Consider the following 17754-nt stretch of genomic DNA (forward strand, 5'->3'; position numbering starts at 1 on the left):
AAAGTAACACTTGTATAACTGCACTGATACAAAGTAATAGGTTAAATCTACAGTGCGAAGCTTCTGTGTGTCCAAACTGAATGCTGCAAATAGAGCAGGTTTTCTGAGCCACTTGAGGAGGAGTGTGGCCCCACTCTGTCTCATCATATTTCCCTCTGCAAGTTTTTACCGTCTCCTTGGCACTGGAGAGGCCAGAAGTGCTGTGCAGTTCTGGGTACCCAAATCGGGAGGATGAGGAGGAAATTGAAGAGGCTACTGAGATGGCCTGGGGGCAAGAACACAAAGCCTACAAGTGGCTACGGAGGGATCTGAGCTTGATTAGTCATTCAAAGTGGAAATAACCCTGGCCTACAACTACTTTGATGTAGTTCAAAGATGGTGGAACTGAATATTACAGCCTGGGATGTTCACATGGACATACGGAGTGGCTTTTTTTTCTGCAGGACGGTGGTGCATCGCTGCAGTTACCTGCCCAGGGAGGCTGGGAATCCCCATCCCTGGAGTTTTAAAGTCTTAACCGGACAAGCCCATTGTTGGCCAAGTTAATGCTGGCAGCACTTCGAGAGCCCTGGTAGCCTCCTGAGTCCCTCTTGCAACCAGCAATCTAGTCTCTCGGAAGAACCCATACGTCTGGCTTCATCATCCAGTGTACAGTGTTTGGGAAGATTTCTGCTACTGGGTGTACCAGAACAAGCAAAACTATAGAGTAAAATAGCTGGTGCTAAGGATCATGCAGCACATGTTCAGGGGCTTTTTACTCCTGCCTGAGTTAAATCCTCATAATTACTTGGAGTGCATCGAGTTCTGGAGTTTGCTTCATTTGACATACTTCATGTATTTTCTTCTTCCTCTCACAGCCACTGAGGCCCACTGATCAACCGCTGATACAAGACTATAGATTCTAATTTCCCCAGGCAGATCTACCAAAACACAGTATCTTATCAACACAATTAAGAACACATTTGGTTAAAAATCAACTTACTGCTCTGCTACTGAGTTAAAACAAAATGATTCTTACCTCTGTATAAACTGAAATTAATCACAACTATACTTTCATTATTAAGGAAGCACCAACTCAAAGGTACGATAAGCCCTCACTTAAGTGATCAGCATGACAGCAGATAGATGAGTCTTACTAGGGAACTAAAATAGGCTAAGATGCAGGAAAAGAAAAAAAAATACTGAGAAAAGGCAAAAATGAAAAGTGAACATTACTGGATGATAGATGGGAAATACATCACCTGAGGTATACAGCAGACAAGATCGCATTCTGCTGCTTTCCAACTGTGCCCACAGGACACCCTGCAGACCCCCACTGACTCCACTTTCAGGATGTGGCACTGCTCCCTGTGGCATTACTTGTAGAGGCTTGCTCAGAAGTGAAACAACACATTGCAAGAGCAGTGTGACGTTTCTAATAACTTATAAATCAGTCAGAAAGAGATAGAACACTCCTTCAACTAGAATTGTATTCTGGGCAAGACACTCAGCATACCCATTCTGCATTTTTATTCCTAACTCCAAATTTAATGGAACGTGATTATCTTATTGAAGTTTGAATCTGGTGACTACATTAATGAAATTGAAGAATTCCTGTATTCATAATAATTTGTGAAAATTTAAGGAAACAGAATTGCATCTAGTTAAGATGAACTGCGGTAATTAGTATGGATGGCAGATAAGCTGCTTTAATTAAATAAAATCTAATCTGATTTACAGTGGCAGCAAATCTGTGAAGCTGGCAGTTCCCAACAAGGATGTCACAGAGTCAAATTCCTCGTTCCAGGATGCTGCAGCAGATGAACAGATTAGCTGCATGACATTCTTCTAGCAGGCACGAGCTGTGAGACAAGCTTTACGCATCTTCTAATGGCAATTCTGATACTCCGAAATCTAAATGATAGCCCACAATAAACCGTAGGAATTCTGTATTTGCAAAAATGTAAGCCAAGATTTATAAAACAACAACAACAACAAAAACCCTAAGCCTATCTCCAGTGTTTAAATCAAATAAAAAAATGACATTGTCTTGAGTGAGACAGTAACTTGGTGAACCCATACCTTTCCTACAGGCTCTTGCTGACTGCTGCCCTATGAGCCGGTCCCCAGCCATGCCGTCCCACCCAGCCCTACACCTTGACCCAGTGCAGCCTTAACCTTTTGTTTGTCCTTGTGGTTAGAAATCCATATTTTCTTTTTCTTGACAACTTTTAGGCAGAAGAGCGGCTCTTCCTGACTTGCCACATAGGCATTGAGTGAAATACCCCGGCTGGCTCCAGCAGGCTCAGGCCTGTTGGAAACCCTCAGAAACCAGTTGCTTGGACAAGGCATGCTGCCAGAATCCCCCCACCCCCCGGCCCTTGCTGCATCTGAGCACAGCACTGAATTAGCATGCACGCTTTTACAGCCTCTCTGCCAAGCAGTAGGCAATCACTGTTTAAGCACAACTGTGTGTGTGAGGTGTGATTTCTGAAGGCTTGTAGCTCAGTCAAATCACTGCCAGTTTTCATTAGAGTACTCCAGGGTGCTGCTTCTCACTGTGAACTATTTCCATGCCAAAGTTTGACCTTCAAACACAAGCTGTTTTCCTATTAAACTCCCTTCCCCTATTTTCAATAGGGAAAGTACATATTATATTCTTATGTTAGTAAACAGATGATGAGTATGTACAGTCGCCAAACATAAATCTCTGGGATAAAATATGTCATGGAAAACAGCCCATTTGAAAATTTCAAAGCATATATGCAAACAAACAGAAAGAGTTAACACTGAAACCCCGTGGAAATTATGTTTTTCCAGTTACTCTGCCCTCGGCCTGCACACTACCCAACCTCTGCCCTCACTGGTGGCTGCAGCCCCAGCAGTGGGAATGCTGCTTCAAAGCACAGGCTGCAGTCACACCATGGCTTTTATTCAGTCAAGGCTTTACACAGCTCCATGAGAAGGCTGCTCAGCACCATCTTGTTACTGTGTGTTTGCATGGTATTGTTTCTCCTCTGGTCACCCAGGAAAGGGCTGCTCGCTCCCTGTATACACAGAAGCAGCAGCTCTCATATCAATCCTCTGTGCTCCATGTCCCAGTGCATCGCAGCGCGTTGGTACAGGAAAAGCTCATCAGGGGTCCTGGCCTCACCTCTTTCACAGCCTGCTTCTTTGCCTGCTTAGTTGGTAGCATAATGCTCACTTATAGGTTTACTTTAACACAATTTTTTATGCATTCATGGAAGTCTAAGACCCTGAATGAGCAGTGGATGTATTAAACTAGTTTTGAGTGCATATCCACTAAGAGATCTACCTGTTTACTTCCCTTAAGCATCCTAAATGCTTACATTTGCCAAGTTGGTAGGATGGATTATTCCCATGGAAACTTTTAAATGTATTACAGTACTAAAAATGCCAGTATTGTATAACCTTTGTCTAATAACTGCAGTGAATATCCATGATTTATCTAAAGATAACATGCAAATAAGATTAAAAATTACCTAGCAGCAATAGTAAGTGGCTGCCAAACTTCTTAATAACATTGGTATATATAATATAATATAATATAATATAATATAATATAATATAATATAATATAATATAATATAATATAATATAATATAATATAATATAATATGTATGCTCTTGTCACATACAACTGAATTATTCCTTTTACACTACCTTTTTTTACTAATACTGCACAATAGCATTGTGTATTACCCCTGTAACTAAAAGCTCTGAATACCAGTGGTTAACAAATGCCCCTAAATATTGTGGAAACCTTGTCTCTGAAAATAATACCATAATAATAAGTCATTTGCATTTCTATAGTGCCTTTCATCTGAGAATCTCAGAGCACTTTGCAAACAATGAGTTTGTATCAGGTAGCTGCTACAGAGGGAAAAATGACTTGAGCTTCCCAGCATCCTGACTTCCTACAAAATTAACTCCAAAGGCTGTTGGCATTTCCTTCCCTTGGGATTTCTGTGCATGGAGAGCATTACAATATGCATTCCAAGCTATCCAGGGCTCTTTTTAGGTAGATTGTGAAGGGGAGCAGACTGGTCTAGGTTATCTCTTCCAACGACCCCTTTCCAAACAGCACTGCCAACCCTCCATTCTCTACCTTTAGGACTCCAAAAAAGGGAAAAGAGCAACTCAACACACTGAAGGCCTTTACTTAATCAACCTAACAACCACAATGGATTGTAACTGTCCAGATTCTGACTAACAAGACACTGCAATGCTACTGTGATGTGGCACACAGCTACTTGTCTTAACCCCATTCTCCTGGTATGTGCAGGATGTGTGTGAGTGCTGGATCAAGGAGGGCCCTCAGCCTCTTCTTAGCGCTCTGGCCACCAGGCTACTGTATAACAACGCTGGAGGCATCTCCCTTTCCTCAACTGTCTCGGTTCTTAAAAAAATAAACAGAAGTACAACAGCAGGTTGAGCATTTGAGCCCAAAGGAATGGCTACCTCGCTTAAAGTCAGTCAAAGTATTGGAAAATAACATTAAAAGATCAAGTAATCCTGAAGTGTATCTCTCAATTGCAAAGAAATGACTGGATAATACTACAAAACTGTGATCCACATCAGGACATTTGAACAAGCACTTTTTCCCAGCAAAATATAGAGCTACGTGAGACAGGATTCAAAGTGTAGGGCATAATTGGAAGCCTGGAACTCCTAGTTGCAGCAATTAGATCCTCTGTCTTAGTCCCAAATCAAACAATATCCCATTTAACTGAGATGTAGTTTTAAAATATATTTATTTGAAGTGTTTCCTGCTTTCAGTTCTGTGAGATGACAAATTAAAGACAACATATATAGGACACATACTTCTTAATTTTTTTTTTTTTACATAATAGCTGCATTTCATGGTGATATCTTACAAAATACCCGGCTTCTTAACTGTTGATGTGGTCAACCACTGCCACCTATTGGCTTACCAATAACACCCACCTGTCAATTTATATATGTTAAAAAATGAGGCAATATGTAAAATCAAAGCAGTCGGGACTCATGTTAAAATGTAGAATTTAGGGGAAATATCAGAATGCAACTGGAGTTACAGAAAGGAAAATCTGTATCCAAATAATAGGAGTATTTCAACAAAAATACTCATTATTCACGTAGGATATTGTTCCCAGTTTAATACAAATGTTGTTTCTGAGAGTTCTAATTTTTGTTTTGTGTATAATATGCTTTCACTGAAACAAATTTGGAGTCTGGTCCAGAGGTCAGTGAGGTTAATGGAAAGATCTGCTATTCCTGGTGGATCTTTAATGAGGTTCTACACTTGTGGTATGAATTGAAATTCAGCACCTGCTAATATCTTGCTGACTTCCATGGAGTTTATATTAAAACATTCAATCCTTAAAAAAATAGTAAATAAATACCACATACTCATGAAATTTGATGGGTATGGTACTGGTGAGAACTCAGAAGCAGAATTTTATCTCATAATGCACCCTTACATCCAACCTCAAATTACACCCTGGGGCCACAGCTGCCCTTCTATGTTCTTCAATAGAAAAAAGGAGGTTGCCTAGAACAGTGCAAATGGTTCCTAGCTTGTAGATTGTGTGCCTTGCATCCCTTGGCTCTGTTGTGTGGCAAATGGTGCAAACACAAATATGTTTGCATCCAGATACCAACACACAGTGGGAGCTTCAGCAGCACTGTGGCTTGAAGGCAGAATCTCCAAGGAAGGAGAATGCAGCATTCTGCACACTGTGCAAGTGGAAGAATTCAACAAAATCTAATTCTTTCATTTAATAATGCAAACTAGGAAAGCTCTTGAAAACATGACAATTTACAAGCAATTACTGTCATACAATTAAATGATGTGACAGGAGAAACTGAAGACACAGCACATTTAGAGACACCAAAATTAAGTCGGAAAATTTCCTCTGCAGAACACCAAAGCTTATTACAACTAAGCAGTGGAAAACAGCAAAGCCTGCAAGGACTAGAATTTGCAACTATAATAAAAATTAATGTGAAAGAAAAACTTCTTATGAAATCTAAAAGAGGACCTCTGAGTGAGCTGTGCAAAACTGTAGAGCAGAAAAATGGAGCAGCATAGTAACAAAGATGTGCAAAAATCCTAATTCATTCAGAAAAGATGTGGAATTACCTAGAAAACAGAAAAAAAGAAAAAAAAATGCTGTACAAGAGTGGAGAATGTTTTCAGTAGTTAAGCTGTGCATACGAAGGAAGCTTCACAATTTCTTTCTGACATCCCTAGAGCTTAGGGAAGACAGCTGGGGCACTAACTAAAGCGCGTGAGGTCAGGACACAGTGGCAATCAATGTAATGTCAGATGCCACAGACAGTCAGACTCCCACCTGAGCTGCAGCTCCAAGAGCTGGAAGCAAACAATGCAGTGCGTTGCAGGCTTGGAGAAGGCACGAGACAGAGGGGAGCCATAAAATAACAAGTGAAAGTAGGAGCCTCACCTGCTTCATGGCACAGGTCAAAGCAGGCCCCTTAAACATACCTCATTTTGAAAAAATTCCATTCACTGCCCCTGCCTGACTTTGCACCTGGCAGCACTGCGAAGCCATAGCCAAGCTCAGCAAGCCCTGTCAGCCTTTGGGAAAGCTGCATCTTTCTTCTCCAAACTTTAAGTTCCTCATCCACAAAGTTCTAAATCTGGAGAAAAAGGGATGTAGCTTGGGTCAAAACAGAACAGCTAAAATCGGGTAAAAGCTGAAAAATGTGACAGTATAGGCTTAAAGAGAGACAGGTGCTGATGCTTACTGCCAGGGAAGTAGGCATGCAACAGTATAGCAGAAGTTTTCTTTGCAACTATTTTTTTTTCTTAGTACTAACCAGCGAGGACTATTAAATAATGTCTCAGCACAGTAAGAGCAGCACTTGGATGTGGCAGGAGCAGTTACCAAAGAAGAAACTAAAGGATGCTGCCTGCAAGGGAGAGCAGCTGCAAGAGGGCACGAAGCCCAGAGCAATGGGACTGGTGGAGGGGGGAGGCCAGAAACCCAGCAATGCTGTCTGAAAAGGAGAATCTGACTGATTTCTCCTTCAGCTGGTTCACGTGCCCATGTGTGGTGCTGCTAGACAGTTGTGCCAGGAGTCAGGGGGCAAGGCCAGGTGGTTCCCAAATGGGCTCGTTCTGAGGGATTGTGTGATGCCTGGGGGGAAGCAGTGAGTGGCACACATAGGAGGAGGTACTTACCTCACTTCCCTTCTGCCTTCCCAGTCCTCATGATTCAGGTAAGCATTATTTTTCATGAAGATTATATAAGATAGTTGGAAGGGCCATTTAAAATAATTTTTCAAGTGCATCTGTTTTTATGATTCAAATATTTTTGTGATGACTTGATTTTACCATATTTTGTTTTTGCCATGATTTTATTAATTATTTCTGTCTCGATAATCACATTAAATTGATGATATATTAAGGTAACGGTAAATCTGCAGTTAAAGAATCCCAAGGGGTTAGTAACTGAAAAAAGATCAGTATGTGTACCAATCGCTTGCTCCTTTTGATAAACAGATGTAATTGAAACAACTAAGTTCGGTTTCTCCTAAACCAATACCTTTCACAAGTGCTATAGAAAATAATAATAGTTGCAAAACATCCAGATCTGGCATACCAGCTTAATTACTCAGTAGCTGAGCAACAGACTGCCTTCCCAATCAGTGCTTTCAAGGCACATTAACAATCCTTCCCAGCACTTTGTTTCTAGTTTGAAAATAATTATATTAAGTATTATTCTTACAGAGCAGAATTTGAAAGTACTCAAAGTGTCTTTTTCACTATGTTCCTTTTTGTAGTAAGGCAAGGGGATATGAAGAAGGCACACAGGCAATTTTATCTCAGTGCATATAAACTGATGCATTCAATCCCTGCACTGCTATGGGGATTTTGCGCTCCCACTATGTCACTGTAGCTGCCCTGCAGCAGGAATGTCAGCAGCATGTTCTGTTCACCATATAATGCAAATTCAAGTTTTCTATTGAGCCCCTTTATGTCAAAATGATGTGAGTGTAAATATTATGTTTCCCATACAGAAAACAATCCCGGTAACTAACAATCTGTGCAGAAGCGTGTAGAAAGACAAACGAAGGCACTGTAATCCAAAAGTCCTTTGAAACACACAGGACAACTATTGCAAACAGACGAGTTTTGAAAGAAACCCAGCAGTTAACATTCAGAAGCACACCGACCTATTCACACGGCATATTCTGACTGGGGAAATTTGATGGATGCCGCCCCATGAGCCACAATGACCTTTAAGGGAAGATAACGATCTTTTATGATGCTGCACTCTCAACAGCAGCATAGAAGGTGGTTGAAAGGATGGGCTCAGCTTCATTTCCATTTCTAGCACTGCCAGACACTATCAGTCTTTCTCACTGCCTGTGAAGGTATTTATCCCTTGGTTGCAGAACAGACAAAAACGTGCACGAGTCATCCTTTACCTTCTGCACCTACAGATGATTTAACACAATTGAGCCCACAATGGGGGATCTCATCTTTTTTATTTGAAATGATTTTGAATTTGCATAATGACTATGAGAAACTAACTGTGGTATTAATACTAGAATAATACACCAGCCATGCAAGCGCTCAATGGGATATTGTATTATACATGCTTGATCACAGGAAGAATAAAACAAAAAAAAATATAATTAAAACAGGTGGCATGTAAGGAGAGCAGTTTTAGTTCTGTTTTCTAAAGAACAGAAGGATATGTGATGACCTGTGTGTCTTCTACATGTGTCTTCCACTGTCTTTTGAAAAACGTAATTCATTGGTGGACATTAGACAGGTTGGACAAAATGATACTAATCTCAAATATAATGAAGATTCTACATGAGAGCAGATCACCAGGTGAATAAAATAAATCCTGTAAATAAGTCTCCTACTTCCAAGCATAAATGAATTCATCAAAGGAAAAGCTCTAACATGAGCTACTAGACACTTCATGAACACATCCAATGTGGGAAAGCTCCATCCAAAACATGCAGTCCTTGCAGGACATACATCTGTGGTAAAATAACCTTTATGGGAATTTACTGCTTTATCTTAGTTTAGTTTATTATCCAATTCAGTTAATTTTCCAGCTTAGTTATTTATTCATATTTTGCTTGGATGCATAGACCAGCTTCCTGACATGGTAAAAACCAGATTTGAGAAATTGATGAATAATGACATTCGCCTAGTGAAAATGATTGAAACTCACTCTAACCAAGGAAATGCTCGGGGAATTTTTTTAATATTTGATAATTTTAATTAACTAATGAGCCTATTTTGTGTCTGTATACATTGCTGTAAGCACTACCAGGAGTGCTGTGTGAGCTCAGTGCAGCAGTACTCTGCACAGTCCATTTTCCTGAGTATTTCCTCAACCAATGTGGAAAGAGTAGACCTGTCATGATAAGTCAGACCATCTTCACTGAGGAATGGCACAGGTATATCTGAGCCTGCTGCAGGCTGCAGCATAGGTGCAGAGGCCACAAGAGGTTCCTTCCAGACTCTTCTCTTTGATTTGCAAAACAATAAATAGCTGCCTAGCAAAAGAACTGCCTGAGGTCCGTTGGACCTCTGTTAGGGTACTGTGATCACATACCTGGTTTCAGTGGCATGTCATGTAACTCAACTGCACTTATTTTGTTCACCACAGACTCCTTAACTCTTTACAGTCCCATAGTGTATATGATTTGTATTTCAGAGTAAATCATCATACAGATTTTGCTAACGTCTTGATAAGACAAATTAGGGATCACATAAACAGGAATTCAACAGCGTTGCAGAAATCTTCATCACTTTTTAATCTCATCCAATAAAAATATAATAAGTACATCAAGACCATTCCCAAACACTAATATGGTTTCATTGTTTTCCTAGTATTTACTGGTAACTGAAAAGGAATCTGAGAACCTAAAAGAAAGCCAACACTTACTGCTCACAGATCTCAGTATCTGAGCTATTGAAAATATTATGTGGTGGAAAATGAAGAAGAAAAATAGGCGTTTTCTTCAGAAAAAATAATTTAGTCTATCCAGAACAGTATAGACCATTCGATGGGAATCTAGCCTTCATGTTTATTAATCAAGAACATGTTTATCTGCTGTTTTCAAGAATTCTTGAGACTTTTATGAAACTATAGTAGGTAAGAAAACATAAGAAGATGAAGTCCTTCATTCTAAGGAAGGCACTTATAAAGCATTACCTTATTAACTTCTTAGTATGGCTGTTTTCATAACCCCATGGAAATAAGAACATTCAGATAACCAGCTCTTCACAATTAATCTTGCTTCCCATATAAAGATAGAGAACAATGGATGATGTACAGTGATGCTTTTGGAAAAAAATACTCTTATAGGGAGATTTGCTTTTAGGTGTGCCTGTTCCACAGATATTTCCACTTTTATATTCTGAGATCTTTTTGGCTGAATATGCATGTTCATGTTCATACAAAATTCCCACTGGCATAAGTAGGTTTAGGCATTTCCATGAGCAATAGTCTGTTTCAAAACTTCCAACCTTTCAAAGGTTGTTGCAAACACCAAGACTAGTGACTAATTAGTGAAGCAATTAGGCAAATTCCTGGAAGCAAAGGATCTCACTGATTGTTGAACACAAAGACGTAATGCTTGTCATTTTGTCCTTGTTGTGATCTCATTTTCTTTTGTTGTGCATCTGAAACTGTCAGGAAGAATACTGGGCTTCTTTGGGTTAACTCACTATGTCAGATCTTATTGCACTTGCTTCTTGTTTATGTTAGAGCAGCTCAAGTGCATAACTCTACAAATGTGCTTAACCCCTCTCATCTAAAAGTATTAAATCCTCATGGTTATTTGATAGCTCTCAATCTTAAAAGTAATTTTAATCTAATAAAATCCAGTCAGTGAGGTCAGGCAGTGTCAGGGCTTCTGTTACATTTACTATGAAGTGCCTATGTTGCATGGTCAGGCATCAGTCTTGTACAAGACAAATTAGCAATACCAACTAACAGGTAACACATATTGAAACCACTGTACTAAAAAGAGTTTTTGGAGGGTTTGTGCAAGCCATTTATTTTGCCATTGATTTTTAAATTTGTGCTTCCACGTGACGCTGAATTTTGATTCTGTACTTTCATAAAGTGCATGCTGTGCCTTCTAGGAAATGCAAGTGCTTTGTAATGACAGACACACTGAAGAGTCCAGCCTTCAATGCCTGGCCGATAGGGAGCACTGCAACAGGGAGCTACAACTGGGAGTCATCCGTTCTCATTTCTTCTTAATGTTTTGTAAAGTATCACTCATTATAATCTCTATATAATCATTTTACAAATAACACGGCTATGCATCATACATGCACTGCAATGACTATGTGTCTCAATTCCTGTTTCAGAGAAGGTAACAGAGAGCTGCGGGAGAGAGCTGGAGATTTACATTGCATAGGTGAGCCTGTGAAGGTACCCAATTGCTTGTACACTGAGATGGGTTTCACTGAGAAACGTTTTGACTATTTAACCATTCCGCAGGTACATACTGAACACTGCAGCTGTGCTACCCCAAGCAAACACCAGGAGCAGGTTGTACAGCCCCATTTTCCAGGCCCTGGCAATTTGAAATCTCATCTCTTCAGCTATTTGAACAGTCCCAATGGCTGATACATAGCAACAGCATGGCTCTGGATTAAATCAATATGGAAATCCTGCCATGTCCTAGCATTTCCTGCTTGATAGATCTAGTCTGCAAAGAAGACTTTTTTCTCAAGATCTGGATCTCATAAAGAATGACTGCAGCTGGTCAGGCACATCTGTGCAGAAGTGTCTTACTTCTGGAAATAAGCCTTAGGAGATGGATGCTCATAGAGGAATTTTAAGAGCAGGTCAAAGACAGATGTGGCTGGGGCAATAAGCTGTCCCAAGAGACCATGCAGTACATCTCAGTGCCCAGACAGCAGCACATCATGTGAGCCCCAGCAGGGGCTCAGGGTCCCCCCATGTTACCTTGCCAAGCTCCCAGCTACTGGCATGTTAGCCCTACTCTTCTCTTTTGGCTAAAAGTTTTGGAAGTAAGAGCCTCTCTTTTACACAGAACCTAACTTATTAAGATCAGGACAGTGGAGTTTTTTAGTGTTGCACTGGAACAACCACATTTAAATTTGAGGTTTCTAATTCTATCAATTTTTATGCTTTTTTAATTGAAGCTTCAGAAAGGGGATAGAGCAGTTGTCCTGAAACACGCTGCCTGTATTAAAAGCCACCAGATTTTTTTGTAGTCCTTATACATGTCTATCTGTGACTGTATCTACCACCTTCAGTATATTAAAACCTTATATTACAGGTAGCTAAATATTATCAATGCATTATTGCTGGAGCCTGAAAGGATATCCTGTCACAAAATACTCTTACAGCAGATGAAAAAATCAAATAAATTTCATTTGTTTCACTTGAAAAAACCTCCTGATGTATCTTGAACTGGAATTGTAGAGCTGGGGAAGGTACCGTGATGTAGCCTGCACATCTCTAACTCTTTACAAGTGTACTTCGGGATAAAATCTAAACCTCCCTGTAATACTCTTATTTCTGCAATAGCATTTAACAAAACCTAGGCCATTCTTCAGTGATGCTAGAACTACAGCTTTGCATGTTGTCTTTGGAACGTACAAACTCAGTTCTCACAAGAGGTTCTAGCAGCAAGTTTGAAAACTATCTATGACAGTGTGGCTTGAGTTTTCTACAATTTTTGAATCCTTATTTATTTATTACTAGACAAAGTAAATAAATAATGTAAAATTTTGGAGCTTATAATTCCAGATGCTACTTAGAAGGAAAATGACTGGGTTTCTCATAATTTTACTTATTTCTAAAAACTAAAAAGAAACCCAACAAACTAAATAGTTTGCTGTTTTTTCTAAAAGAAAAACAACAGAACAACAAAAGAAAAAATGCAGAACAACTCCTTTGATCTCAGTTTTGGTCTCCAAATGCAGATCCTACCTGGTGAGTGTATGAATGAAAAATGTAGTGTATGAATTAAGCAGAAGTTCTCAGTGTTTTCCCTTGCACATTTGGTATATTTGGAGCAAATCCTCAGCCCACTCCTCGAGCTACATAAGCCAGTAACTCACAAAAAGAACAGGGGGACGTGAAAAGCAGTTCTTTTCATACAGCTTATCAAGTTTAACTAACCAGCAGAAACTTTAATCCAACTTAGTCTCCATCCTGGCCCCAAATGATCATTTCCTCTAACATGAACAAAAGCTTGAGGATATGCTCAGCAAAAATTGTCTACTTCTGGTTCAGATCTGCCTGCCTTGATCACAAAAAAATGTTACAGCCTACATGAGATTTAGTCCTACATCCTCAGGGAGTCAGGTCTCACTTTCTGCTCAACTGTGATTACAATAAAGGTGGTTCTGTGGCACAGGAAGAAAGAAAAGTTGGTATAGAGGCTGAAACCTGAAAATAGCAAGCTATATTCCAAGCTTAATGAACTGTGGGGATCTCTGACCTCTTACTCTTGAAGTAAAACATCAAATCAAGGTCCCCACCAAGACCAGATACTTGAACCATGGTGAGATACTCAACTTTGTCTCTAACTTTTGAAGGCTTTTTTTCTCAAGTGTTGCTTGGTTTGTAGCTCTCAAACACCACAGTGATGTGTGTCACGTAAATCCATAAATAGGCACAACGTTAGGTAACCAGAACTAACACTTAGCATAAAAAAAGTCCTGGAGTTATTTGTCTCCACATCTCCGCAACACCTCCCTTGCAATTTCATACACTTGAACATCTGTGTTTTTCTTTAGCTCAGGAATAAATTCCACCCAGATTATATAAAATTGCCTTTATAAAAAGACCTTCATGCAACAAATCCAAGGAGGGACACCATATGGTATTTTTGGGTTGGAAAAAATGGACCATCATTAATGAAGTATTATTCTGACTTTCGAGTGCTAACATTAACATTGCCTCAGTTATATTTTTCTTCAGCAAAACAAGATTTCGGGTAAAAATAATATCATATAATTGGAATACGCAAAGAATCAAAAGTTATACCTTTCTCTTACCACATATGGCAATTAAACTGCAACCAAAGCAATCACAGTTCTTAATCTGTTATGAGTTAATCAACCTCATGTTCAGTAGCAGTGAATACAATGCACACAACATTTTAGATTTTCTTTTGTATGTACATCAACACACAAAAATACATGTAATTCCTGCAAAGCAGCCTATAACAACAGGTTCCAAAAAATAATTAAAAAAAACCAACATTGTTAAGACTCATTTCTGCAGTCTTTAATCACAGGAATAATCCTTGTCTAATCAAACTAACGGTGGGTGAGAATTTTGCCTTATGCATCACAAGAAAGTATGTAAAGTGGGTACGAAACATTTGTGCTTTATTCCGAGTGTTTTTCAAATTAGTACAATATTAAGTATGTCAGTGGAAAATAAGCTAAGTTGAACAACTGTGTACTAACTCAAGAAAACTCAAACTCATTCAACAGTGCAACATGGGGAAATATCGCTAAGGAGGATCTTCTAAGTTTACCTTTTATTAGAATAAGATCTTAATTTTAAATTCCTACATGTATACATAGGATTTGATAGTTAAAATCATTAATCATGCCAAAACTAGTATTAGCTTTTTAATTGAGTAGTTGGATTTCAGTGTCCTTGTTGGAGATTATAACAAATGACCGTCCAAAACAAAAAGTATGCAGTTAATTATTACTTGTTTTTGGGAGAACAGGGAACTTGTTTTTGAGAGAAAGCAACAAAGATCAGTAGATACTTGATTTACTAAAGCCTGTACACAAGTAAGTAGGCAAAAATTCAGAGTAAGTAGTTTCTTGGATCTGGGGCTAATTTCAGAGTCCAAAAGATCTAGAACTATTTACTATTATCCTTCCAACTTTGTAATTAGTTTTAATATTTGAAACTTTAAATGGCCATTGGAGGAATAGAGCTCATGAAGAGCACAATCCTTCTGTATTAAAAATGGCTTTTAAAACAAAGTTTGTTCATGATTTCAGCACAACTGTTTCTGTTGGTACAGCAGAAATGTTTTGAAAAAGCAGAAAAGAAGAAATACCGTGTTGGAACTTCGGAAGTATTCAGAGGTGCTGCACAGACAAGAGTCAGCTGAAACAACGGTTAGAGAAGCAAGCATCCCTGCTAGATGCAGATTCAGCCTACTTCTTTCAGGTCAGAGTGGCTCACACCCTCTGTGAGGACATGCTCGGATGCTATGTGAAGTATGATCAGTCTGTCTTCAGTGGAACCGCCTGTGTGTAGGAATTGGCTTTGCACACATCCCTCTTCAATGCCTTCATTTGTCCCCGCTGCATGACATGAAAGGCACCTTCCCAATCATTTTCCAAAGACAGATCCCTAACTCCAGTTAAGTAATCAGGACTTTTACCATTGTATCAGCACATAATTTACTGAAATTAGCAAACTTTGCAACTCAAATAATCTTCTGCACTGGAACGATCCAAATCCGTACAGTGCTGATGTCACTGCTCAGTATAACAGGGCTGTATGGAAGTTTGTACCTGTTGTATTTAATATGAGCTATGCATTATTGGCAGGGATCTATACAGGCACTACTGAGTCACAAACTGACGTTAGCTGATTGCTATTGCAGTCCACACATTCCTACAGGAAACAGCAGAAGCAGTTCTTAGAATCAGGCGAACGTAACTTGCTTCCCTTATCACTTGCAAGCAAGCAAAATACCCTGAGACAAGTGATAAATTGCTGAAGGAAAAATCTGCAGCCTCTCTTAGCCAAAATATATATTTAAAGGATGCCTGTTTGCTTGGATCTACTGAAACAAGAAACGAGACGTATTTATGTTCAAATAATAAAGGAACTTTAATGTTTCTAAAGGTTCAGTCGTCTTCAGTGACTAATTAACACCAACACAATGATGTTAATTGATAGAGGAAAACACTGCTAGAGGAAAAAGCAGTTCCACTTATCTACAAAATTCAATCCAGAAAGCAAGAGATTGTAAAACGAAGCAGCTCTGTTCCTGTTACTCATGCTCACTGTTGCTGCTTAGCATTCTTTTTAGGGATTTCTGTTCAGAAAATTTTACAAATAAACATTTTTCCTAGCTATGTAATATAGATAAATTTAAATCCTACTATAGTATGCCCTTAGAAAAAACAACACACATCAAGCCCTGATTTTTCCCACTATCCATGTACTAAATGGCTGCAATTCAAGAGGACTATGTTAAGTCTGTGCCTGTGAGGCTGCAACAAGGAGTTTCCCTGAGAGCTGCAGCAGCATCGCTCCCAGGGTCCTTGCTGAGCAACAGCCAGAGCAGGGGAGCAGCCTGGGGGGGCTGCAGGACAGCCAGGCAGGCCCTGGGTATGCAGACAACACTGCAGCTGGGACTAAAACATGCTGAGTGGTTTGCTCAGTAGGAAGGGTTTCACGTTTTTTTTTTATTTTCCCCACAACACTTGCATTTTGAGCTCTTCAAGACTTTTTTGCAAAGAGCACTTTTATTTCTAAGGAATTTAGTATAAGATATCTAATTCCCATCATATACATTTGCTTGTTTATCAAGAGCCTTTTCATAAGGTGACATGCTGTGAGCAATGCAGTGTCAGTGCTACCACTGACAGCCATGGTTGCTCGTGGTGACTTGGAGCCTGTGAATGGTCACCAACCAGCTCACTTGTTCACCAAAAGCTGTAAGCACTGAAATTCCTCTCCCACACCATCATTTCTGAAAGCAGGAGCAGATAACGTTTTGCCAGTGAGAAGTGATCACCACTGTGGCTATGCCATCCTACAAGGAAGCCAGCACAATTATAAGGCAACCAAGTTGTATCCTTCCTCTTGTAGTTTTCTGAAGGCTGAAATTTTGGAATAACAATGCAGAAGTAAAATCTTGCAGATGTATGGTTTACGTCCCTCACTTTTAGCATGAGTTCAGTGGCTTTTTTTAGCTGAACAACCACATAGCCGGCGCAGCAAGCTGCCCTACTGGTAAATGCCACTCACGTCAAACACGGAGGCATCGGTGCTCCCACAGCGGAGGCAATACTGGCAGAAAGCCATTTCCAATGAGTAACAAATCTACAGATTCATGCCAGTTTTCTTTCAGAGCCAACTAAGCATCTTTTTGGTTATCACTAACTGTATCTTTGCTTAGCTTGCACCAACCAGCATGCCGGCACCCTCTGTAAGGAGCAAGGCTGTGGGAGCCGGGGCGCGGGGTAATCCCGGCAGCACCGTGCCCGCTGTCTGCTTGTGGGCACCTCTGCTCGCGTCACACAGGTGTTGGTGTCATGGCAATCGGGCTTCAGTACCCGAACCGTTCTGCCATTGCCGGCACGGCTTGCAGCTCTGGGATGCCTGCACAGAGGGACAGCGCTGTTGGGTTTGGGGAGGTGGTGGGGTGACGGAGCCGCGCGTGCTTTGGGCTCGTCTGTACAAGCGGGGAATGTCGGAGGTGTGAACATTTCAGTTACTACTTCTTTGCATCGTGTGAGAATAGGCTGCAAAACTTCTGCCTTACGAGTGGGAACGGCACTCCCGACACACGCAAATCTCTTGTGTGAAAGGGAAATTTTAACAAGAGGTTTGAAGCAGCAGGGCGGCGAACTAATTCTGATACGGAGTGTGCGAGCGCGACGTTATTACACTAAAACCGCATAGTTGAGCGCACGAGCACCGCCCGGCCGGGCGCACGGCGCCGCGGCGCTCGCTTTAAGCCGCGGGCGCCGGGGCCACGCGATCCGTCGGAGGCTCGGCTAGCAGCCGGCCC

At 40.3% G+C, this 17754-nt stretch overlaps 1 protein-coding gene and 1 long non-coding RNA gene across 2 annotated transcripts in view; one reads left to right on the forward strand and one right to left on the reverse strand.

Annotated features, from left to right (window-relative positions):
• NWD2 (NACHT and WD repeat domain containing 2) overlaps window positions 1–17449 on the reverse strand; it is a 47671-nt gene extending 30222 nt beyond the window's left edge. Inside the window, exons 1-2 of the mRNA XM_021395507.1 lie at window positions 17303–17449; window positions 17151–17250 (exon numbers count right to left, since the gene is read on the reverse strand). Of these exons, the coding sequence (XP_021251182.1) occupies window positions 17151–17250; window positions 17303–17449 (247 nt within the window). The remainder of the gene's footprint in view (window positions 1–17150; window positions 17251–17302) is intronic.
• Window positions 3988–13433, forward strand: LOC110398470. The gene is made up of 4 exons (XR_002438400.1): window positions 3988–7224; window positions 11126–11252; window positions 11357–11406; window positions 11490–13433. It is a non-coding gene; the product is annotated as an uncharacterized LOC110398470 (long non-coding RNA).

Source organism: Numida meleagris, chromosome 4, assembly GCF_002078875.1.
Source record: "Numida meleagris isolate 19003 breed g44 Domestic line chromosome 4, NumMel1.0, whole genome shotgun sequence".
Classification (NCBI taxonomy): Eukaryota; Metazoa; Chordata; class Aves; order Galliformes; family Numididae; genus Numida; species Numida meleagris.